The following is a 24,103-nucleotide window of genomic DNA, read 5'->3' on the forward strand; positions in this document are numbered from 1 at the left end:
CTGGCCCTTCCTGGAACCCCCACTTTGCTTCCCAGCGTTTCTGAGTTGCTTTGAGTTCTGTTTTATCACATTTCCGTCTGTCCATGCTGCTTCCTTTGCCCTCTGCAAGCTGTACACCAGTCTATAACTCTTTCCTTCAAGTTTGGGTTCAAGTGTTCTCTCCTCTGGGACCCCCAGCTCTCACAGGCCGACTCAGTTTCAGAGAGCCACTGATGAAGTGATCAGAGTGGTCATAACCCCTTCAACTTCAATAATTATCTGTTAGGGGCGCCTGGGTGGCTCAGTCAGTTAAGTGACTGTCTTCGGCTCAGGTCATGATCCCAGGGTCCTGGGATTGAGCCCCGCATCGGACTCCTTATTCAGCAGGGAGTCTGCTTCTCTCTGGAGCTCTGTGATCTCTCTTGCTTTCACTGTATCTCAAATAAATAAAATCTTTAAAAAAATAATTATCTGTCAAATATCAGCTGTATTCTGACACACGATGGGTGAGCAACACCATTGTCAAGTGGACTTGTCCCTCTGAACATTTGTCTTCCCATAAGGACAGGGACCAGATCTTTTCTTCTTCACAGTTCCCGGTGTCCGATCAGTCTTCCCATAGCACTTCATCCACAATAGCCTGTCCCACTCCCGACAAGGCACAGTATCAGATCTGAGCATCCTGCATGTTTTTTTTCAGAGAACTTATTACTATTTTAAAGTATCTTATTGAGTAGTCTCTCTTTTTTTAATGTGTTACATTCTAGCTTGCTTACTTTCTGTCTTTTTTACTAGGAGCTAATTCACTCCATAAGAGCAGCTCTGTCTTGCCCACTTCTATGTCATTAGTGTCCAGAATAGCAGCTGACTCAGAGCTGGTGTATTTGTTGATTGTCTAAATGATGCAGTTTTTCCCCCATGCTGTCACTAGGCCACTTTATGGATAATGGTTTAGCCTAGAGTTCTTTGTTAGAATTTGAGTTTAAAATTCATCCAAAACCTAAAACACATTGTGTGTGTGTGTGTGTGTGTGTGTGTATTATATGTTACTTTCAGGTTTGTATGAGGTTTTGTGTGTCTTTTTTTTTAAATCATCTTTGAATTGTAGCTACAACATGAAATGTTAGAACTGTGGTCCAATTAAAATAGTCTTCATAGAAGAATCTTATCAAACTCATTAATAGTAGTAGTGATGATAAAGATCATAATAGGAGTAATAATTAGGCACTATTTACTGAACACTTATTAAGTATAAGAGTTGGGCTGAATTCTTCGTGTGTCTTGTTTAATCCTCAGCACAGCTCTGTGAGGTTGGCATTATTGTTATCTGGCAGGAAGAGAAATGGGTCCGGAGAGGACTCCCTGTGCTCAGGTGTAGGGCACTTTACCTTTTACCTCCAGTGCCAGCATGACTTTTCAGCATCCCAAAAAATGACAAAAAAAAAATTTTAGAGGACTACCATAATAAAATTTCAGCATACAGGAGGTTATACTTAATAAGCTTCAGATAGTCTCTAAGTATTCTTTAAGAGACAAGCATTAGTTATAATCTTCTTAACCTTAAATAAAATATCAGTCAAAGTTAGAATTAATGCCAAAAAGCTATTGACAGTAGAAACACATTCTATTTGATATAAACTCTTGTCCAATTTTTAAATGACCCGTACAATATAAACATAAAACTCTCCAGAGCTATGGTCTTAGTATTAGCATGAAAGGATTACAAAAACCCCCTCCTTATTTGACAAGCAAATTCCTATGTGATCTGACCCCTACCTGCCCACACAGCTTTGTCTCCCAAATTACAAGTCCCCCAGCCCTCTTGAATGTGTTTCCTTCCCACAGTACTGAAAACCTTGGGTCTCATTAACACAGTGCAGTATTCTGAGTGTCCTCAGTGTGAGTTATTCCCACTCTGCAGCTAGTTATCCTTTTAAAACACACAGCAGATCACCTTCCTTCCATGAGAGAAACGGTCAGTGGTAGTGCCTGCTCTACTTAGAGTAAACTCCAGTTCCTGCCCCCTGGCCACAGACCCCAGCCCTTCCCTCCTCCGTGTCTCACTTTCCCACACACTCCACCCCAGTGGCCCTGCTTCCTCTCTACCCAGGGTCATTACACATCCCCTGGAACACTCTTTTTCCTTTAGATTTTGACTAAATAGTTCTTTCAACTGACTTTGCCCTTTTTTGTTTTATTTCTGTATGTACCTTCCCCCAGACTAACATAGAACTTTGGTTTAAAAGCCTCTTTCAGCAAATGAAGCAAATGTTATGGGACTACTGTAGTTAAGGATACATTACTGCCAATTCTTTTTAATTGTGGCTCCCCAAAAAATCTTGAAACAAGATTTGCCAGGAATAAATAGTCATTTTTCTAGTTGAGAATTGATTTTCTGTAACTCCCTAAATGACAGTTTTTAGCATGACATTTATGGCCTTGCTCTCGTCTGTTGTGTATTAACACTTTATTTGCCATTTATTAATGTTTCTGAATTCGTTGGTACCTAATATGATCCCCGCTTTGAAATTATAAGTCTCGTCTTGTTTTTGCACAGTGCACAGGTGGAAGGTTTAAGTCCACATTCGGGACACGGCGCCAGCTTCTCTGTGAGGGGTAGTTGTCACGTTACAGATTTACCAACAAAGTCTTCTCCAAGCACATCTGTCAAGGAAACTGTAAGAAAACTGGCGTCGAATTTAAGGTAAAGATATTTGCTAGCATATTTCCATTTGCTTTGTGGCACTTCTAAGCCGTGACGAGGCCTCATCTCCCCACCCCCCGCCCAGTGGAGTGGTAAAGTTATCAAGAAGATTCAGTAGAATGACTGTATGATTTGTCTCCTAACTGTGCTGCTACAGATACACCGTGGGAATAAATGTCTCTTGAAATAGAACTACAGTTGCTAACTGCCCATGTCACGTGGTCTGTCACGTGGTCTGGCAGTATGGGGGATGTTAGTTCTCTCCTGGATGTTATGAAGAATGCTTACTGAATTTCTTCCTCCCTTTCTCCATTGCTTCATCTTTCATTTTTTATTTATTTTTTTATTGCCTGATGAAGACCCTCATGACATTTGTAATGGCCTTCTGGAAAGTTGCCTTTTGTAACTTTAGATAAGAAACTTATCAAGGGAAATTGAGTTTTACTTTCTGGTTTAGTGTAGAATGTGAACATTTGTGGGCAGGGTAAATGAGGGACTTAGACATCTGAATCTAATTTCTCAAAGGGTACAGGGAGAGATAGGATAAAGTCCAGGATTCAGAATTTTTCCAACTAGGGACCTATGATAGGAGGCTTTACAATCAAGCCAAAGAAGTTAGTATATGGAAGAGTGCTCTAAAGTATGTAACATAGGGAGGGAAGGGGGTGGGAGCAGGAACACCACAGAATTAGTGGAGCCAGTTGGTTTGGTTAGGGTTCATAGCCTAGAGTGGCCTGCCTTGTAAAGTAAGAGGCTTTGGGTAAGGCCAGCATACCACATGTCCTGGCTAGAATAGTATTTTCCATGAGGACAGTGACTTTGACTTTCTGATCGATGAATGACTGCAAAACTTCCTGAAGAAGAGAGTTGGCAAAGAATGGAATTAGAGAGTTGGCGAAGAGAAAGGTAGTGGTGGGGCATCTGTATAGGGAGCTACAACTTCGACTCAGACTTTGGTCTTGTGTGTGAAAGGAGACTACAAACCACTCTACGACTTGAACTCAATTCTGCAATAGTCGTAGGCTTTATGGAAATTTCTGCAGCAACATTCAGGGTTGCGGGGCTCTGCATACATGGGCATGAAGGTCACCCCTATCCCTTAGAAACACACTCCTAGCCTCTGTCCTGCCCTAGGAGAAAAGAGGAGGAACTCTTGGTTATATAGTAGGCAGATCTGCTTGGATTTCACATTGGGGCACATCTTCACTAATGGTACCAGGGATCCAGAGATAAGTTGTTGGCCAAGAAATGAAGCCAGAGTACTACATTTATGAACACTTAAGTTGTTTTTGCTTGTTTGTGTGTGTGTGTGTGTATGTGTGTGTGTGTGTGTTGCTGATAGTATATATTTAATGTGAGATACATATCTTTTTTAATAACATATAATGCATTACTTGCCCTAGAGGTGTAGGTCTGTGAATCCTCAGTCTTACACATTTCACAGCACCCACCATAGCACATACCCTCCCCAGTGTCCATCACCCAGCCACCCTGTCCCTACCCCCAAGCCCCCAGCAACCCTCAGTTTGTTTCATGAGATTAAGAGTTTCTCATGGTTTGTGTCCCTCCTGATCCCATCTTGTTTCTTTTCTCCTTTCCTGCCGCCCCCACAGCCTCCCGCCCTGCCTCTCAAATTCCTCATATCAGAGAGATCATATGATAATTGTCTTTCTTTGATTGACTTATTTTGCTCAGCATAATACCATCTAGTTCCATCCACGTCTTTGCAAATGGCAAGATTTCATTTCTTTTGATAGCTGCATAGTATTCCTTGTATATATACACCACATCTTCTTTATCCATTCATCTGTTGATGGACATCTAGGCTCTTTCCATAGTTTGGCTGTTGTGGATATTGCTGCTATAAACATTTGAGTGCACATGCCCCTTTGGATCACTACATTTGTATCTTTAGGATAAATACCAGTTGAACACTTAAGTGTTGACCACTAAATCTGCTTGGCACCTGAGCTGGAAGGCCTCCATTAGCCTAGTAATGGGGTGGAAGCAGTCCAGGCCTCAGGGTGTTGTACAGATATTACAAGGTTGAAAAAGGCCACTTTTCCAGTGACCTGGATGGTCAGTCAGTCTTACACTGTCATGGTCCATGGTACAGTTCCTCAAGAATGCGATTCTCCAACCAGTTCTGTCAGTATTTGTCTAGAAGTAATATGTAAGCTCTGCAGTTTTGAAGTTGGTTAGCCATAAATTTGAATCCTGGTTTGTTCCTTCCTGGTTCCAACATTGAGGCATGTCAACTGAGCACTAAGACTGGGTGATATATAATAAATTATATATAGGAATGTGTCTGTATATATCAGTAATTGTGGGCATGTGCCTAAAAATGTATGGAGATGAGCACATGTCCAATGATTGGCTTATTGTTTCTTGATAATAATAGCTACCATTTTTGAGCTATACTATATTTTAGGCTTACCCAAGTATCTTGTATATATTAGCTCCTTACTCCCACAAATTTACGAGATTGAGATTATTCTTGAGGAACGGAAGCTTAGAGAAACTAACACACTCAAAGTCACAATTACACAACAACTAGGACAGGGCTGGCTTTAAGCCATGGCTCTCTGATTTGTCATCTTGTGCTCTTCACCATTGTATACACACAGACACAGGTGCATATACACGTGCATATACATAAACATACAGAAATATGTATATGTATGTATATACACATAAGTGTGTGTATGTATACATGTACACATTTTATCTCACACACACACCCTGCACAGCTCTCCACACTGAGATCTGGTTGCTTTGGAACAGAGTTTGGGTGTGCCTCTGTGTTTCATCTTTCTCCTTATTTTTATCTTGGTTCATCTTTGTTCTGCATTTAAGTATATCATTACTATACATGTGATCAAAAAGGGGATAATGTGATTGAGTGTACTAAGACTTTAAAGTACATTCGCTCCTATAATTAGGCATCCCTAGAAAATTAAAATTTCCCAGAAACCATCTCCCTAATGAACATGTAGAATCTTTGGTGCTTGAAATCATCATGTTATTATCAACTGAACACTCTGAAAGCCAAATGTATTAATAAATCAGCTCTCAGTACTAGCTTGAATTTTTTCGTGGTGATTGTTTTACAAAAATATTAAGTGGGAGAAGAATTGTGTGGAACACAAAGCTTAGCTGGAACAACATGAGTTCTTTGTTTATCAATCTTCTCTTTTGCCTTTAGCAGCATGTAGTATGTTTTCTCATATTTTACTAGTTCTTGTCTTCTTTGTTTTTCTTACCCCCTGTACTGTGCTATTCTGTATCTGGTCCACGTGTTATTCCTTGTGTTAACTAGACTTCACATGTCTCGGAGCATGAGGATTGTGGCGGATTGTGTAGAATGTGGAGGGTTCCATGTGCTTTACAGTGACCATTGCTCACCAGATTTGCCTTCCTTGTCACCCGCCAAAGAGTCGTTGGAGCCCTTTCTCTTCACATGGTTCAGTCTGGATCTGACCTCATCCTTATACCTTTCCACAATGCCACAGAGTCTGGACACTTCTTTTTATTACATATTAGTGGAATAAATTAATAAAAATACTAGTTTTCATTGTTCCTTTTCATTACCTGATTATACTCAGTTTCGTGTTTTGGGACTTATATTACTTTTTGTCTTATGTGTATTAGTTTAATCCCCAAATATAGTAACATCTTTGAAAACAGGTTGGATTTTCACACCGTGTCTAGCATGTATTAGTAGGTATTCACAGAATACTTTTTTTTCTTAGCCTCCATGCCAGTATACACCCCACTACAAGGCTTGAACTCATGATCTTGAGCCCAAGACCTGAGCTGCAATCAGGAGTCTGACGCTTAACAGATTAAGCCACCCAAGGGCTCCTCAAAAAATACTTTTAATAAAGTTGAGAGGGATTAATGAAAAATGCAGTGAATATTATTGCTGATGTTAAAATATTTTCAGATTATGGGGATGACTGAGTTGTGTTAAGTCAGAGGTAGATGAGCTAAACTGAGATCCAGACTGTTAAATTGTATCATATGGTCCTAATATTGGAGTATTAAATCTCAAGTCACACTCAATAGTAATGAGAATAATACATATTTATTATGCACTTCTTGTGTGCCAGGCACTACCCTAAGGGCTTTGCAAATGGTAACTCACTTAAACCTTTCAACAGCCCTGTAAATAGACTTTTATTATTTCCATTTTACAGAAGAGAAAATTGAGATCTGTAGAAGTTGAGTAATTTGCCCACCATTATACAACTCTAAGGTAGTAGAGCTAGAATTTCAGTCCTGGCAGTCTCATAGTCCTTGCTTTGAATTACTAATCCTAGGATGCCTTGTTTTAGTTCATTGCTGTGTATGTAAACTTGATAATAAGGCAGACTTCATTTATTTCTTTATGAAAACATGCTTTTCGTTAGCTTAAATTTCAGAAGTATCAAAAATAAGTTTGTAAAAGGAAGTCCCTCATTACAGGTGACTGCCAGTTACCGAAACAAGAGAAAAGCCCACAAAAGTAAATAGACTAGCAATTGAGGTCTGTCAAAAAAAAATGTGATCTGATTCCTGGTTTTAGGAAATGAAGCTATGCCATTTCCGTTCATCTTCATCTTTCTCTTTCACTGGGTTGGAGAAGAGAGATTTAATCTATCTCAAGTAAGAGGCTTTTTCTTAGCCAAGACCAAGTTTATTAACTAGGTTACTTTTTAAAAACAGCAGCTGGATGACCAGGTACTTCTGTGTTTCTTTTCTCATGTCTAGAGAGAATGGAGCTGTATTAACCCAAGTAAAAGATTTTTCTTAAGAAAAAACTACTCTGTTGAGGAGGGAATAGGACTGGGGAGTAAAGGGGCACTTGGGTGGCTCAGTTGGTTAAACATCTGCCTTTGAGTCCCTCATCAGGCTCTCCATTCAGTGGGGAGTTTGCTTCTCTCTCTGACCCGCCCTCTTCTGGTGCTCTTGCTCTCTCTCAAATAAATAAATAAAATCTTAAAAGAAAAAAAAGGACTGGGGAGTGAAAAGGAAATGACCCTCAGCTGTAGTGTTTCAAAACTGGGCCATCACAGATGGAAACAGCACTGACTCAGGGTTGTGGCTTACGTGATTGACCTCTTTTAAAACTTGCAGATCTGGGTACGGATTTTATAGGAATTAAGCTGCGATGGCATCCTAGCCAAGGACCTCCTAGGATCCTGGATGCAAGTAGCAGCTCTGGAAGATCTTGAGGCTATTTCTTTCTTAAAGTCTTGAGAAGAGAGACAGTGTTAAAGACATTGTCCTGATTTTATTACTAAGTCTGAGGACAGAGCTGTGAGTAGATGGTCCAGGGGACAAAGGGCTATTCCTGTGGGACAAAGGTCCTGTTGAAAAGGTGGCATTTGCTTCACGAGTTTCCCCACATGCCCAGTATCTGTCTGTCTCAGTGGCCACTGGCGAACAGACACCATTTTGTTCCTGCAGCTCAGTGCTGAGCACCTCCTGGCCCATCTCCTGGCCTCACCTTCCATGGGTGAGAGGATCATTGTGTCCTAAGGGAAACCTGAAGTTCGATGAGTGCAGAGAAGTTGATGCACCCTCAGGAATGAAAGAAGATCCCAGCAGGGAATACCAGTCAAGAAAGGGGCTTAAGACAATAGATGAAGACATTTTCTAAGAGTTCTTCACTATGTTCAGACCCTGCTTCTGTCATTTGGGGGGTCTTACAGTTTCGTAACAGCATCTAACACTTTTTCTGAATTAATCTTTGAGGAAAAGGAAGAGGTCTGTGTGTTTGTACTTGGGAGACTGCAGGAGCTATATAATTTGTCCTCTGTCTTATCTGGTCTTATGGGACAGAATCCTCAAGGGAAAAGCTAATTAGCAGCACCCTGGAAAGGAGAGAGTCAAAGGCAGAAAGCAGGGACCCTGGAGGGAAAAAGACAAAGCAGGGCACGTGCTAGGGGGTTGGGGGGGTTGGGGGCAGTGTTTAGTTATCAGGAAACCAGAGAGGCTCAAAGTAAGAATAACTCCTCAACTGAAGAGTTTCCATAAAGATTACATGAAGTTATGTTTATCAAGCATATAATAGCACTTGGCACATTTCTAGCACTTTATAAAGAGTTATTGAATGTGATGGAGGGCTCACTATTGCCAGAAAATACTTGTCCCCAGCCTCACATGCCTCCACCCCCTGCTGCACAGCTGTCTAACTCCTCCTCCTTCGGGGCTCCCTGTGATGGCGAGGGCCCCTCACCTCGGTGCCCATGGCACTGCATTCCCATTCTCATCCCGGTGCTTATCACACCAGCCTAGAAAAGCTAACTTCCCTGTCTGCATTCCCCATGAGGCTGAATTCTGTGAAATAAGAACGTATGGGTCAGGGGTGGGAGGTTGGGGCAACCTGAGGGTTTTGAAGGGTCAAGGGTGGGAGGTTGGGGGAACAGGTAATGGGGAGGGCACGTTTTGCATGGAGCACTGGGTGTTGTGCAAAAAGAATGAATACTGTTACGCTGAAAAAATAAATAAAATGGAAAAAAAAAAAGAACGTATGGGTTTCTAGAATGGGGCAGATGCCATGCTCTGGCAGGGGCCACCAGGTAAAAGCTGTGTGGTAGTGGGGTTCAGGGGATATCTGGGGGACTCTTGAGCTTGAGGGTATTGAGAAAATAAAACATGGCAGAAACTATAAAACTTTTATATAAAGTTCTGTTTTATTCTAAAATGGTATCTAGCTTTAGAAATATTAGCATGTATGTGTGAGAAATTATTTAGACAATAGACGAGGTGTGGTGTAAGTTCTGATGCAGAGATTGCCAAGGTTGAGAATAATTCAGAACTAATCCAAAGCTTTTTTCTCCCATGCCTGCCCCTTCGTCCTCTCCCAGTCCCAACCCAGTGCTACCATCACCTAAAATTTGCTTTTCTGGAAGCCCCTTCTCAGAAGATTGCTGATTTGCTCTCAGTCTAAACCCGGAAGTGTTTATACCCATCATGACAAGGACTGGTACTCAGGAGAGGCTCAAACCCTGTGTTGGGAGAAGGGAGCCTGGATTGGGAGGGGGGGGGGTGCTGGTTTGTGTAAAAGATCACCCACCTTCTGCCATACCAAACCAACCCTAGTGGTGACCTTAGGTCCCCTTCCTCAGGGCACCACTTGTAGCTTTGTTCTCCATCCCATCTGATTTCTGCTCATCTCAAATACCCAGAACCCACTCACCTTCTTACTAACTGGGCGAATAATTCTGAGGAACGTGGGGGGGGGGGGGGGCGGGGGGTGGGTGGGTGTGTGGGTGTTACATTTGACGTTTTGCAGTGCTGAGGATTTTTAACATTTGGATTGAATTTTGAAACTATAAATGAATATTAAAACATCATATTCTTAAAAAACTAGAACGTAAATTATGTAAGGAACAGCTATTTTATCTTTTGTGTGCCATATCATTTTACAACTGAAAAGTTTTATAAATCCCTTGGATAATATACATGAGGTTCTTAGACCCCCTTCAACACAAAACACTCTATATACTTTTAAGATAGAGTAGCTATAAATTTCTAGACTTCACGTTCTCCCAGGAATGAAATATGCATCATCTGGGTAACTAATCCTAGAAAAGCTGTCACCCTACAAAGGCGGGCGCTACTGCCTCTTGGCAAAATGAGGCACCTGTCAGAACAATGGCCAGTCACCATTTGGAAAGAATAGGGTCCAAATGTGATTCCTAAGAGTAATTGTAGAGCCCTGGATGAAAGGAATTACCCTGGAGAATTGAGTTCTTTGGTTTTCGTAGGGGAACAAAAAAGTCAGGAGAGGAGCGCCTGGGTGGCTCAGTGGGTTAAAGCCTCTGCCTTCAGCTCAGGTCATGATCCCAGGGTTCTGGGATCAAGCCCCACATTGGGCTCTCTGCTCAGCGGGGAGCCTTCTTCTTCCTCTCTGTCTCTCTCTGCCTGCCTCTCCCCCTACTTGTGATCTCTGTCTGTCAAATAAATAAATAAAATCTTAAAAAAAAAATTATAAAAAAAAAAAGTCAGGAGATAGTTTCTTTCCTCCAAGATCTTTGCAATGCTAAATTTTCTTCAAGGAGAACACTCAGTAGGTACAGTGCTTTCCTGGACTGCTTGATTATGGATGGGCATTGTGAGCCCTGTCTTCCTTCCTTCCTCTCTCTCTCACTCTCTTTCTCTCCCTCTCATCCTTTTTTCTTCCTTCCTTCCTCCCTCCCTGTCCCTTCCTCTTCCTTCCCTTCCTTCCCTTCTCCTCCCTTCCTCTTCCCCTTTCCCTTCCCCTTCCCCTTCCTCCCCGTCCTTCCCTTTCCTTTCCTTTCTTCCTACTTTCTTTCTTCCTCCTCCTCCTTTCTTTTTTAAATAAACATTTGATTTTAAGGTAAGTGTAGGCTCACAGGCAGTTAGAAGAAATAGCAGAGATGTCCTGTATCATTTACCTACTTTCTCCCAGTGGTAACGCTGTCACAAGATGTCGGCATTGATACAGTCAAGATATAGAACAGCGCCATCACCGTGAGGATTCTTCCTGTTGCCTTTTTATAGCCACGCCTACTTCCTTTTCCCCCCAGTCTATGTTTTTTGAGAAGGACTCTGATGACAGTGCTAAAAACAATTTGGTGGGCTTGAATGTTCACCTCTGGCAAGTGTTTAACCCCCAGAAGTTCTGACAGGTGAGCACTGCCTCCCCGTTCCCAGTATGTCACCATCTCCACTCTGCTCATATTCCAGGGAGATTCTTCTGTACTTTTTCCCTGAGTATCAGCTACCATCAGAACTTGGCTGCACATCTCTTGAGGAACTTGTGGCAAGTTTTGAGGTAAGCTGGCTTTATTGGAACTTGGAGGGCATGACAGAATAGCCCAGACTTAATCTTCACTGCAGACACATGGTAAAGTGTTACTGGGAAGAGGACCTAGAATGGTGTAAGGGAATGAAAATGGGAATCTTTGTACCAAATGGATGACTCAGAATAAAAACTGCATTTAAAACCAGTGTGGCCAAGGTTCTGATGAACTTGGAGAAGATCTTACAGACTGAGAACAGAGAGTTGTGGAGATGAAAAGAAACAGGACATGGTCCCTGACTTCCCTCCATGACACCAAAAATAGAGTTTCTGTTGCTTGGATACATTTCCTCAGCCACCCTTTATGGGGGGCTGAAGTGAGGTTTGGGTGGATCAACCATGTCAGGTGTGCAGAGCTCTAGTCTTACTAAAATCACTAACATATCATAGGGAAAGATGAGGAAAATTCTATTTATTAAATCTCCTTTCAGAGATAGTGCCATATATGATTAGAAGGAAGACTTGGTCCAGCTGTCTGGGCTCATTTGGGTTGTCCCCAGGCCACTAAGTCACTGCAGGGTATGGTGAGGCTGAGCGAGCTATGCAGGCCTGAGGCTTCAGAAGCTGCTCCCTGGAGCTCAGAAGAACCTTGGGGTATGGGAGGGTGGGAAGATGCTTTCTCTGCCTTCATGCACAGCATTGCTTATGGAAAGGATGGGTATACATGGAAAGCTATTAATGAAAAGAACACCAAATAATTGGACAGAGGTGCCATATGCCTTAATATGATCCTGGGAAGAAACCCTTAATTTTCTAATGTATAACTATTGTTTCTGCTCCCTCAGCTTCTACCCTCCCCTCATCCTCCCCCCACCCCACCCCCAGCCCCCGCCAGGTTTCTGACTCTGGTACTTCCCTGGGACTGTCCCATTGAGGCCACAAGTGACCACCGAGCTGACAAATGCAGCGGTCACTCTTATCTGACCTCTGAGAGACCAACCCAGCTGGCCACTTTTTTCCTTCTTAAACTACTTTCTTTGTGTTGTTTCCACAAAAACACACTAAGCGTTTTGTTGCTTTTCTTCCTCCCACCTTTTCTGCTGGCAACTCAGTTCCTTCTCTGTTTGGTTTCTAACTGTTGGCACATCTGAGGGCCCATTCCTGGGCCCTTTTCTTCTTTCTGTTAACTGCTGTTTCTGGGTGACCTCGACGAGTCTATGACTTTAAATACTACCCCATATGCCAGTGACTACCCAGTCTCTTTCCATGATGTTCCCATTTAGGAGATCCAGACTCCAACCACCTCCTTGACTTCCTCTTGAATAATCTCGGTATTTACTTTTCCTTCTCCTTTTTTTCTTCTGTAATTATTTAACCATGTTGTTTATTAATTATGTAAACTGCCTTACTCTCTTTTTGGAATAAGGTGAGGTACAATTTAGTTGATTAATTTAATTAGGCCCAACCTTAAAAGACCCATAATACCAGTGTTGGCCAGTTCTAGGCTTTGATGGTTTTTTATATTAGATACTTCTCGTGTTAGAACTCCGTTGTAAACAGCTCATTCTCTAAAAGTTAATATCCTGTTCCATTATCATTTACAAAACAGCTGGAGCAATGCCCAGAGCAGACAAACAAAAAGCTGAGAATGTGCTTCAACCAGGTAAGCTTTTTTTTTTTTAAATATAAATGTAGTCATTTGTATTCTAAATGATCCCATATTGCAAAGGAGAAATAATATACATTTCCAAATGTTGGGTTTGGAAGGAAATCAAATTTGCATTCTCTTATCAAGACTAAGATTAATGTGTAGCATATCAGATGTCACAAACCAACATCTTTTTGAATTTGAAAATGCAAATGTTTCCACAGCAGAAAGCTCATGAAACACTGGGAGTAGGACTGTATTTTTTTTTAATATTTTATTTATTTATTTGACAGACAGAGATCACAAGTAGGCAGAGAGGCAGGCAGAGAGAGAGGAGGAAGCAGACTCCCCACTGAGCAGAGAGCCGACATGGGGCTCGATCCCAGGATCCCGGGATCACGACCTGAGCCAAAGGCAGAGGCTTTAACCCACTGAGCCACCCAGGTGCCCCTAGGACTGTATTTTGAGCAGAATACATGACATTCATTGTCGTTAAGAAATAGATTAAGTCCTTGAGACACTGGACTAAACCAGAAATCATTTGCAGATTAGAGTTTTGTTTTGTTTTTTTTTTTTCTCATTTTTTTTATTTTTTCAGCGTAACAGTATTCATTCTTTTTGCACAACACCCAGTGCTCCATGCAAAACGTGCCCTCCCCATTACCCACCACCTGTTCCCCCAACCTCCCACCCCTGACCCTTCAAAACCCTCAGGTTGCCCCAACCTCCCACCCCTGACCCTTCAAAACCCTCAGGTTGTTTTTCAGAGTCCATAGTCTCTTATGGTTCGCTTCCCCTCCCCAATGTCCATAGCCCGCTCCCCCTCCCCCAATCCCACCTCCCCGCAGCAACCCCCAGTTTGTTTTGTGAGATTAAGAGTCATTTATGGTTTGTCTCTGAGATTAGAGTTTTTAATTATTTTGGACAAAATGTGATATCTCTAGGGTTTGTTTGTTTTTTTGGTTTGTTTTTGTTTTTTAGGATCCTGTCAACAGTTTTTTAAGTTTATGGTTTTTCCATTACAAAAGTAGTTATAAAAACAATACTACTAAAAGTACTTATGCTTATAGCCATCTTCTGGAAAACTGTCATAATGACATGCAAATCTTAAAGACTATGAGGTATATGTTGACCCCAGGAATCATGGGAAGCAGAAACAGAAGGAAAGGCACTGCCTCATCTCTTTTGTAGGGAATGGAATAGATTTGGATATTCTTGTTTCATAAGTGAAATAGAATTACGAAGTAAGTTCCTGAAGACATATGACCAGACAAACTTGAGATGAAGATCGGAACCTAAACCAGACTCCTCCTTAGAAAGGCTGCCTCACAGAGTATTTGGAGTGTAGGATGTGCCTCAGTTTCACACCCTTGTCAATATATTTGCCTCTGATGTTTCTGAGAGTGCCTACTGGACTGTGATAAACAGTTGGAAATGAAGGTTTCCCATCATTGTTCGACTGAAGAGTGAGTTTATTTTCTCAATTATGTCTGTTGAAAAGGAGTTGCTGAACATTTTCAGGCTGAAGATGTGCTTGGCCACATTTCCTAACTAGATTGCAGGACAAAGTTTTCATTCAATATATTTTTGATCCTATTTCTAGCTCTGTATTATTTTCATCCGTGAATGTAAAGCAGGGATTGGTCAAGAGCCAGTAGAGGTAGGCACTAGCCTAGGCCTTTTATATAAGCCAATACCTCATTAACCCTCACAACCCTGGGAGGTCGATGCCACTATCTTTATGTTAGCCATGAGGAATGAGAGAGTCAGCAAGCAATAGTCCAGTGTCGTGATGCAAGTGAGTAACAGATTCAGGATTTGAACCCAGATTTGTCCCACTCCAAGCTTGTTCTCTGCATCACTGTCTTCCATCTCACCCTTGTCCAGGCTGTCCTCCTTCATCCTGTGACTGGGTCGGCATGTGTTAATCGCCATATGTATACCACAGCTTCTCAGCCTTTTGGTGTAAAAGATTTATTGTTTACTTACTTAGAGACCTTGATGTTGCATGATGAGATGCATATGGGAGGGTGCTCACAGTGGAATGGGGGGGTGGTGCATGGTGGGCAGGTTGTTTAGTATCCTACCAAGAATTTTCCCAACTGGAGGTCTATGGCAGCCAGCTCCAAGAGTTACCAGTAAGGCTCCTGGATCTTCCCAGAGATCTTCATTTAGTGGTTAGGGATCTCTGGCTTAAATATTTAACATCATGAAACTTAGAAATTTGCAAAGAATTAGTTTGTCACACACCTTAGTTCATCCAGGCTTATGTATGTCTTTCACATCTGTTTCTAAATGGTATTTTTCTGCTATCTATATGATCAATAATGGAGCCACGTTGTTGTTGGGTTTTAGAGACCAGACTGAATAAGGTAAGTATTTACACAGGTGAACAGTGTTAGCAGAAATGATGAGTAGAATTCTCTTAATGTTTAGGGCAAGTGGGATTCAAAGAATCAAAGCAAGATAAACAGGAGACCGGGAGCTCCTGTTGAAACAGAGATGCTGCAAGCAAAATACAGAACAATTGTGATCATGACTTCCCCAATATGAAACTGCTTGGTCATGAGGACTTTATTGTCGATTGGTGGTTTTAAGTGGATGGTTATAAAAACTCTTATAATCATTTTTTGAAATCCAAGGACAGATCTATGCAACTTGATTTAAGCTGTGTACTTTTAATAAAGACAGCTACATCAAAGCACAGGAGGACCCTTGATAAGTCACAGATGTCTTTGGTCACTTTGCCCTGGTTAGTTGTTAGTAGTAGTTAGTAGTAGATGGGTTATGAGCACATAGGTAATCGTACACAACTTGGCCAGAACCACCATCTTTATTCTTTGCTCTCATAAACCATTTGCCCCATCCGAAATGGAATTGCTCCAGTCTACCCAACTAGCCTGCCTCCAAGCCTTTCCCCATGCTGTCCCCTAGGACACTCTTGTCTACTCTCCCAGTCTGCAGTTGGCTTATAGAAATCCTGCCCACCCAGTGTTGGGTCTGGTCCATGCCACCTTCCACTTCAGGTTTTCTTCAGTCGGTCCCTGGGAACTTAATCTTGATTTTCTGTGTTCTGAGAGAAACTTAAAACTTTTTTTTAGCATAATTAAATTTTCTGCGTTGTATTGTAGTTGTTTCTTGTGTTTTATTTTCCCCTTAACTAGATTATAGAATCCTCAAAGTTAACAATTCTCTCTTCTCAAACTCTGTATCCTACCAGCATTCAATCAGTACCTTTGAATGCATCTATACCCTACCATTTGTACACTAAATCAAGTTTGATTGTTTCTGCTGGCCCACATAAACACTCACATGTCACGTACCTAAAAGGAGAGTACAAAATCTACAGATCTTGTAAGCCAGCCTTCCTTTGTGCTAACTTGTTAGGATTCTGGAGCTCCAGAGCTGCTAGAACTCTGACTTTTTTTTTTAAGATTTTATTTATTCACTTGACAAAGATCACAAGTAGGCAGAGAGGCAGGCAGAGAGAGAGAGGAGGAAGCAGGCTCCCCGCCAAGCAGAGAGCCCAATGCGGGGCTTGATCCCAGGACTCTGGGGATCATTACCTGAGCCAAAGGCAGAGGCTTTAACCCACTGAGCCACCCAGGCACCCCTAGAACTCTGACTTTTTAAATTCAAGGCAGAAAATTAAAATCTCAGTTGAATATCCTTTCTTTCAAATCCTAATTCTGTTCTGAATTAATGGAGTTTGGAAAGGTTCCATTTTTGATCTGCCTCAAATCCCTCTACAAGAGTAGGTTTAACCAGCAGAACTAAGCCTCTCATCTTGTTACAATTCTCTACTTCTCCTAATTAAAACGTTAATACAACCAAAAGTCCTTTTACATTGGGCCTTGAAAGTTCTCAGAATTGCTACCTTTTATAGAAACCTCCTGAAAATGTTAGTTTAGAAAGGGAGAAGAATAAATCAGGAAACCGGATGGCTGGTGGTATTTGAAGGAAATATAGTTTGCTTGGTTACAAAACTGTGAACTTTGAGAGACTAAGTATGACCTTGAATTCAGTGTGCTATATAAACATTCCTAATGTTGTACTACACAAACAGCGTTATCTTCTGAACTTTTTATTGTGAAGTAATTCTAGGTACATGGGAAATTATAGAATAGTAGAGAGGTCTCAGGTACCTTTCCATTTTTCTCAATGCTTATGTCTTACATAGTGGTATAATTATAGTAGAATATCAAAACCACAAAATTGAAGTTGGTGAAATATGTGTCTCATTTTATCCATGTATGTGGATTTGTGTAACCACCATCAAAACCAGGATCCAGACTCCCACCGCCATAGAGATCTCCCAGTTCTCTCCTTTAAAGTCACACTGCACACACACACAAGCACCCTAACCCCAGGCAGATGCTCATCTGTTCTCCATCTCTATCATTTTGTCTGTTCAGTCATGCCATAGAAATGGATTCATATAGTGTGTGTCACTTTCTGATCAGCTGTATTCACGTAGCATACCACCCTTCACATCCATTCAAGTGTTATCGATAGTATGTTCCTTTTATTGCTGATAAGCATTTCGGATTTCTTTTCAATTTTACTTGGTTTGTTTTCTTACTACTACCGCTTTTATCAAAAAGTTGGGGTGCCTGGGTGGCTCAGTGGGCTGGGGCCTCTGCCTTCGGCTCAGGTCATTGTCCCAGGGTCCTGGAATCGAGCCCTGCATTGGGCTCTCTGCTTATCGGGGAGCCTGCTTCCCTCCCTCGCTCTCTGCCTGCCTCTCTGACTACTTGTGATCTCTGTCAAATAAATAAATAAAGTCTTAACAAAAAAAGTGTTCCCTGGCTCTTATTCAGATGTCAAAATCCGTGAAGTTCTAGAGCTCTGAACACCAAGAACTCTGCGTGACTGGTGACATCTTAGCCACCTGGGACCCTGTCCTCCTTATTCTGGCTGAATTAAATTATTGACCCAAGTCCACCTTCTGGCCGTGGGGTACGGCACTCCCTGGAGTTGACTAAAGCCCCCACAGTTGACGTTACCTTCTAGAGAAAAGGCAGACAACAGAGCATAATGTAAATGACATAATTGTAGATACTAAACATGTAAATAAACATAAAATAATTGTGCAGGGCCCGGGGGTGGACCACGAGGTGCGTGTTGGAAAAGAGATAACCTATTTCAGATGCAGTGAGCAAGGGGTACCTGAGCCGTGTTTCAGCGCAGACCTGAGGCAAGCAGTGAGTCTTACGGAGGCTGGGCTTGAACTCACTGAACAGAGAGAGCAGCAAGGACAAGGGGCCTGGGGCAGGAATGAGCTCAGTGTTTTCCTGGAAGGGTGAGGCCTGCAACTCAGGAAATAAGCACAGGCAGAGGCAGGCCAAGGATTTCGGCACTGCGTTAATTCTTGGTATCCCCCCACAAGTGTCCAGGCAGTTTGAGACTCTGAAAATCTAAGATTTCTTTACAGGGCAATCCACAAATCTCACAATTAAAGTCTCACCATTAATGGAATACGTTTGTGTGTGTGTGTGTGTGTGTGTGTGTGTGTGTGTGAATACACACATACAAGTGAGTGTTTGCCACTGTGGAGTGGTATTTGGGTCCTTGTGTGTGTGTGTGTGTGTGTGTGTGTGAATACACACATACAAGTGAGTGTTTGCCACTGTGGAGTGGTATTTGGGTCCTTGCTCCCAAATACTCCTCTTAATTAACAGCACACGAAAAGCCTAAATAGGGACACCTGGGTGGCTCAGTTGGTTAAGCAGCTGCCCTCCGCTCAGGTCATGACCTCGGGGTCCTGGGATGGAGTCCCACAGGGGCCGGGCTCAGTAGGGAGTCTGCTTCTCCCTCTTCCTCTTCCCCTCCCCACTCTCAAATAAATAAATAAATACCTTGTTTTTAAAAAAGAAAAGCATAAGTAATTGGAAGGTAAGTTACTGATATTAATCCACGTCAATTACTTTAAGTATCTTAATGATCTTTAACCGGGAATCCATACTCTAATGATAATCTGTGCCTCACTTGGGGCACCATGAACCTTCTCCCATAAGACGTGATATTTGCGTGCTTGTATTATCTCATTCTATAGTTGATCTGGATCTTATATATCTTCATATCACCTACTACAAAATTCAGTGCCTTGGGTTTAGGAGGAGGTTAGTTAATGATAAGGAGAATTCAGTATATTTAAGGGGTTTTGTTTAAAGGATTTTATAGAAAGGAGAAATACATGAGGGCAATGAGTACTTCAAGGGGATAATGTGGACAGTGTCTGGGATGGGTTTGCAGTGAGTGTGGTGGGGAGGAGAAGGGTAAACCCAGAAGACAAATGAGACCACCTTACAGTTTTCCTGAGAGCCCCGTCATATCAGAACACAGCAGAACACAGACATCTCCTCCTTACAGAAACCTTCAAATGTGGATCAAAACAGAGTTTGCTCTGTATCTCTTTTCTCAGAATATCCCCTGCCCTCTCCAAATGTTGACCCAAGCAATTAGTGTCATTTTGAAATTGGAGCATTTGGCCTCTCCATTCCCTTTTCTACTTTGTGTGTGCCTTGTTCACAATATGAACTCTTGGGAAACAATCAAGACTCTTGAATTAGCAAGGGTCACCTGTGTATGTCAGTGACCATTCTCTACATCAGGACAAGGAACACAGAGTAACAGAACAGGAATTCCTCTGATTGTAGCTTCTCTGCTTTTTAACTGCTACAGACATGAGTTCTAAATAACACACCATCATCTGCAGCAGAGCCCTGCGTGGCCAGCCATTCTGTCATTGCCTGTGAGTTCCGGTGCTGTCGAGAGGGGTAATGGGCACCACCAGCTGCCCCCTTTGTGCCTTGCATACTCTGGTATCACTGGTGGGCAGACAGATTCAACCATGACTGGATTCTTTTTCCCTTTCAAAGCAAGAGTGTCCAAAACTCACTTTGGTATGCCTCTCCCATCCTCATAATTAATAGAGTATTGGACGTTTTTCCTTCTCTCTCTCCATCTTCCATCACATGGCAAGTTCCTTCAGGGTGTCACTGTGTCTTAAATTTCGACCACCTGTGGTACACAGGTGTGGAGTTGATGCTTTGTACTTATGTGCAGACATGGAATACGAAATCACTTTCTGATGTTAGGGGGAAAAGTAATACTTGAAAAATATACTAAAACTGTTTTTAAAAACATTCCCAGATCCAGAATGTTTACATGGTCCAGTATGAAAGAGAACTAAAGAGAAAAATGCAGTCCATTATCTATGATGCAAATCAAAGAGGAGTGGCTAATGAAGTATCTCTGGGACAATGTGAAGAAAAAAGGAAAATTACTGAAGATAAACTGAATAATCTTCGGGTAAAACTGACAGTACTATTGCAGAAACTCCAGCTGGTAAGTAACAAAATTTGGAGTAGTGGAAATATACTTTGTGGAGAGGGCGCTGAGCTACTTCCTCTCCTGCCCTCATCATCCACTTACGGGCTTCGGACAGGTCACTTTATGTAGCCCTTACTCTCCCTACAGGGATATTGAAACCGTAAATAAATAAACTTCAAAGTATATATGAGAATGCTTTTTAAAGGTCTGTTATTTTTTTCTCTTACAAAAATCAGAACCTTTGCTTGTGCTTTTGGTAGAGTTTAATGAACCCTGTCCCCTCCATAGTGTATTTTCAGTAGGATTTTTTTTTCTAATTTTATCAGACAGCAAAATATTTTAAATTTTATCTCAATACATAATTAAAAATGGACTCTTCTCATCTCCGAGGAGAGGTTAGAGAGGTCAGGAAACGTGTGAGTATGCTGTTCATCTTGTTTGGATAGACGAACACATACAGAACAGGGCTCTTGTGATGGTTTGGGCTAATGAGGGAAGGTCCATCTTCTCTCTACAGCATATAGAAATTCAGGATGGAATACATAAACAAATTAAAATATGTATGGCTGTGGTTGAAGAGTCTGTCCGTAGATGGCAGAAATAAATTGAGAAATCAACAGTGAGCCTAGGAAGTACATGGTGTTTTGTACTCAGACATAGACCCTGAGCCTGGGACAGGAGATAGGGCCCTCCTGGGCCTTGCAAGGTGAGAGGGCAGGAGCTGAGTGCTCCACAGAGAGCCCTGACTGAATGGAGGGTTACCTTGCCCAGGAAGGGGGAGGGGAGAGACCAGGAAGCGCACGCATCAGGACGTGATGAGCATGGGCTTTGAAGCCAGGCCACCTGGGTTCCAGTCAGCTGTGAACATTTCAAGGTGGATCCATTCCTCCTTCACAAAATATACATCTTTTGGGTTCTTTGGGATTTCCTTTATGTTATTAAATACAAAATGAAACTCAGAAAATATTTTTTGCTTAATTTAAGTATACAGCCAAAAAAGATATTACCCCACCTCATCCCCCCCACTCCCACTGTGGGTGGCCTAGGCAACAGTTCTTGTGGTTCTTGTGGCTGTAAAGGGTGGCAAATGTTTTTATGTGTGAAAGATCTGGTATGGAGCCTGGCACCGTGGTACAGTTTCAGCAGTGATGGTTGTTTTACTAACAAAAACTCGAGAGACCAAAGACATTCTATGTCATAAAAATCAAATACTATTCTCTATCAAAAAAGTTCATAAGGGGCATCTGGGTGACTCAGTCAGTTAAGCATCTGCCTTTGGCCCAGGTTGTGATCCCAGGGTCCTGGGATCGAGCCTCACTTTAGGCTCCCTGCTCAGCAGGGAGCCTGCTTCTCCCTCCCTCCCTCTTTCTCTGCACATCCCCACTCCTGCTTATGCCGTTTCTCTCTCTCTCTCTCTGTCTGTCTCAAATGAATAAATTTTTTAAAAAGTTCATAAAAATTATTGGTTTTCAAAATAATAAATCTATGTGTGGCGAGGAGAAAAACATGAAAGAATAATGATTTACTCTTCTTTCTTTGCCAAATCCCTGGGTTTCCCACACAGTAGCCAGAGGAATTCTACTAATTTGTTTTATTCACGAAGTTTGGTAAGGAGGCGAAGGGGCTTGAGCCCGCAGAATATATGAAATGCTTCGTCTGGTATCATTGGAGAGGTACTCAAAGGACTCCTAGCCCAAATAGATTTACTCTTCTCCTTGACTTGAAATTTTGTTTTCCGCTGCCTCTGATCACCAGAACAACTGCACTGGCATAGAGTGACACAAGAGACGAGGTGGACCAAAGCTGAGGGACTGAGCAGGCCAGCCTGAAGTCCTGGAAGGAAGCCTGGTTTGCCAGGCATAGAGCAGAGCCAAAGGATTAGACCTGGCCTAACAGACAGAGAGCTGTCAGGGTCAGAAGGGGTCACACAGCCAGGGACTATTTGAAAATATAGGTGAACATGACTATCAGGTGAGCTTATCTCTAGGGATTGGGCCCCATTCCAAAGCTGGGACTCAGTATAGCCCAGCCTTGTCTGAAGCCTAGGACAGAGGGACTGAGCACAGTTAATGGGACCAGGGGAGCCATGGAGAAGCTAGGAGGGTGGTGTCAGACACTGACTGGGAACAATCATAAAACTGGAATTGTTTCTGAAAGGTCCTTTCTAAAAAATTCTCTTATCCATCAGCCCGAGTTGGAGAGCAGGTTGAGCCCATGGCTTGGCTTGTGGGAGTGGGATTTAAGTCTGTGAAGAGAGAGCGTTTGTCCCGCCGTTCATGGGATAAGCAGCCCAGGGAAGGACAGCGTGAAATTGCCCAAACAGAGAACTGGGGAAAAGGAGAGAAAAAGAGACAGATGAGGGCAGCAAGCCCAGGGTGGGAGGAAAAGATGCTGCAGAGGGAAGAGGAGTGACAGAGAAGTCAAAATCTTCTTATTCATCTGTTTTTCATATAAGGCTAAAGATTCATGAACTTTTGAGCCCCGCATCAGGCTCCTTGCTAAGTGGGGAGTCTGTTTCTCCCTCTGCCTGCCACCCCTCCTGTTTGTGCATGCTTTCTTTTTCTCTTTCTGTCTCTCTAACAAATAAATAAAATCCTTAAAAGAATAAATTTTTTTTTTTAATGGGGAGATAAGAGCCTATAACAAGGACGAGATGGAGTCATGTGGCTTTAGGAATATGACAAGTAATTAAATAGAAGGAAAGTAGGGGTGCCTGGGTGGCTTAGTCATTAAGTGTCTGCCTTTGGCTCAGGTCATGATCCCAGGGTCCTGGGATCTAGCCCCACATTGGCCTCCCTGCTCAGCAGGGAAGCCTGCTTCTCCCTCTCCCACTCCTTCTGCTTGTGTTGCCTCTCTTGCTGTCTCTCTCACTCTCTCTGTCAAATAAATAAAATGTTTAAAAAAATAAATAGAAGGAAAGCCAGTTGAACTAACCTCCACTAAGGAAGGAAGGAAAAAAAAATGATCCCAGTTCCTAACCGTTTGTGAACATAAAATGAGGTTAAAGGTGAAAATGTATTAAAAGACGAAAGGCATATTCCAGGGTGGGTTTTGGTGCTACAGGAACCCTAGGGAAGACTGTTGCAAGGCCACCCGGATTACAGGGGTGCAGCCTGCAGCTTCCCAGCCTGCTCTGATCGTTGATTCTCTCTTCCAGGGCAGTCCAGCAGGAGACCGGGAGCAGATTGACAGGTACTTAGAAGCTTTGCTTCAAGAAGATAATCCCCTTTTCCAGAATGCTTTAAATAAAGTGACTACAGATGCAGGATGTGGTCTCCCTTTAGAAAGGAACGGAGAGTCAAAATCAGAAGTCAGAAAAGATAATCCCTTTTAAAAATGCTAATAAGACAAAGATTCTTTTCAAAACGTGTTTCCCCTTGTACTTGTTAGTCGGTTTGTCCTGTTTAATCCTGAGGGGATTGTGAACTTTAGAAATAGAGACTGATTTACAAATGACATATTCACAGTCCGGTTCCCTAGCTCTTCCTGTTGTGGCAGGAACTGTTCCCGGAGTCCTCCAGTTCCCACGTAAGCTACTAAGAAAGACCAGATGTCAGTAGGCTTAAATTCTGTTTTCACTAGAAGACTATAATAACTAGGAAATAGTGGCTATCACCTCCTCTTAAAACTTGTGTTGAAACGGAAAGACCATGTGCCCTTACTCAGTAAAGCAGGAAAAGAA

At 42.3% G+C, this 24,103-nt stretch overlaps 1 protein-coding gene across 1 annotated transcript in view; it reads left to right on the forward strand.

Annotated features, from left to right (window-relative positions):
- MORC1 (MORC family CW-type zinc finger 1) overlaps positions 1–23,755 on the forward strand; it is a 190,733-nt gene extending 166,978 nt beyond the window's left edge. Inside the window, exons 23-27 of the mRNA XM_046003678.1 lie at positions 2,516–2,683; positions 11,384–11,471; positions 13,048–13,101; positions 20,242–20,436; positions 23,579–23,755. Coding sequence (XP_045859634.1) covers positions 2,516–2,683; positions 11,384–11,471; positions 13,048–13,101; positions 20,242–20,436; positions 23,579–23,755 — 682 coding nt within the window. The remainder of the gene's footprint in view (positions 1–2,515; positions 2,684–11,383; positions 11,472–13,047; positions 13,102–20,241; positions 20,437–23,578) is intronic.
- Positions 23,756–24,103: the final 348 nt, after the last annotated feature.

The sequence above is a fragment of the Meles meles genome, chromosome 4 (assembly GCF_922984935.1).
Source record: "Meles meles chromosome 4, mMelMel3.1 paternal haplotype, whole genome shotgun sequence".
Lineage (NCBI taxonomy): Eukaryota > Metazoa > Chordata > Mammalia > Carnivora > Mustelidae > Meles > Meles meles.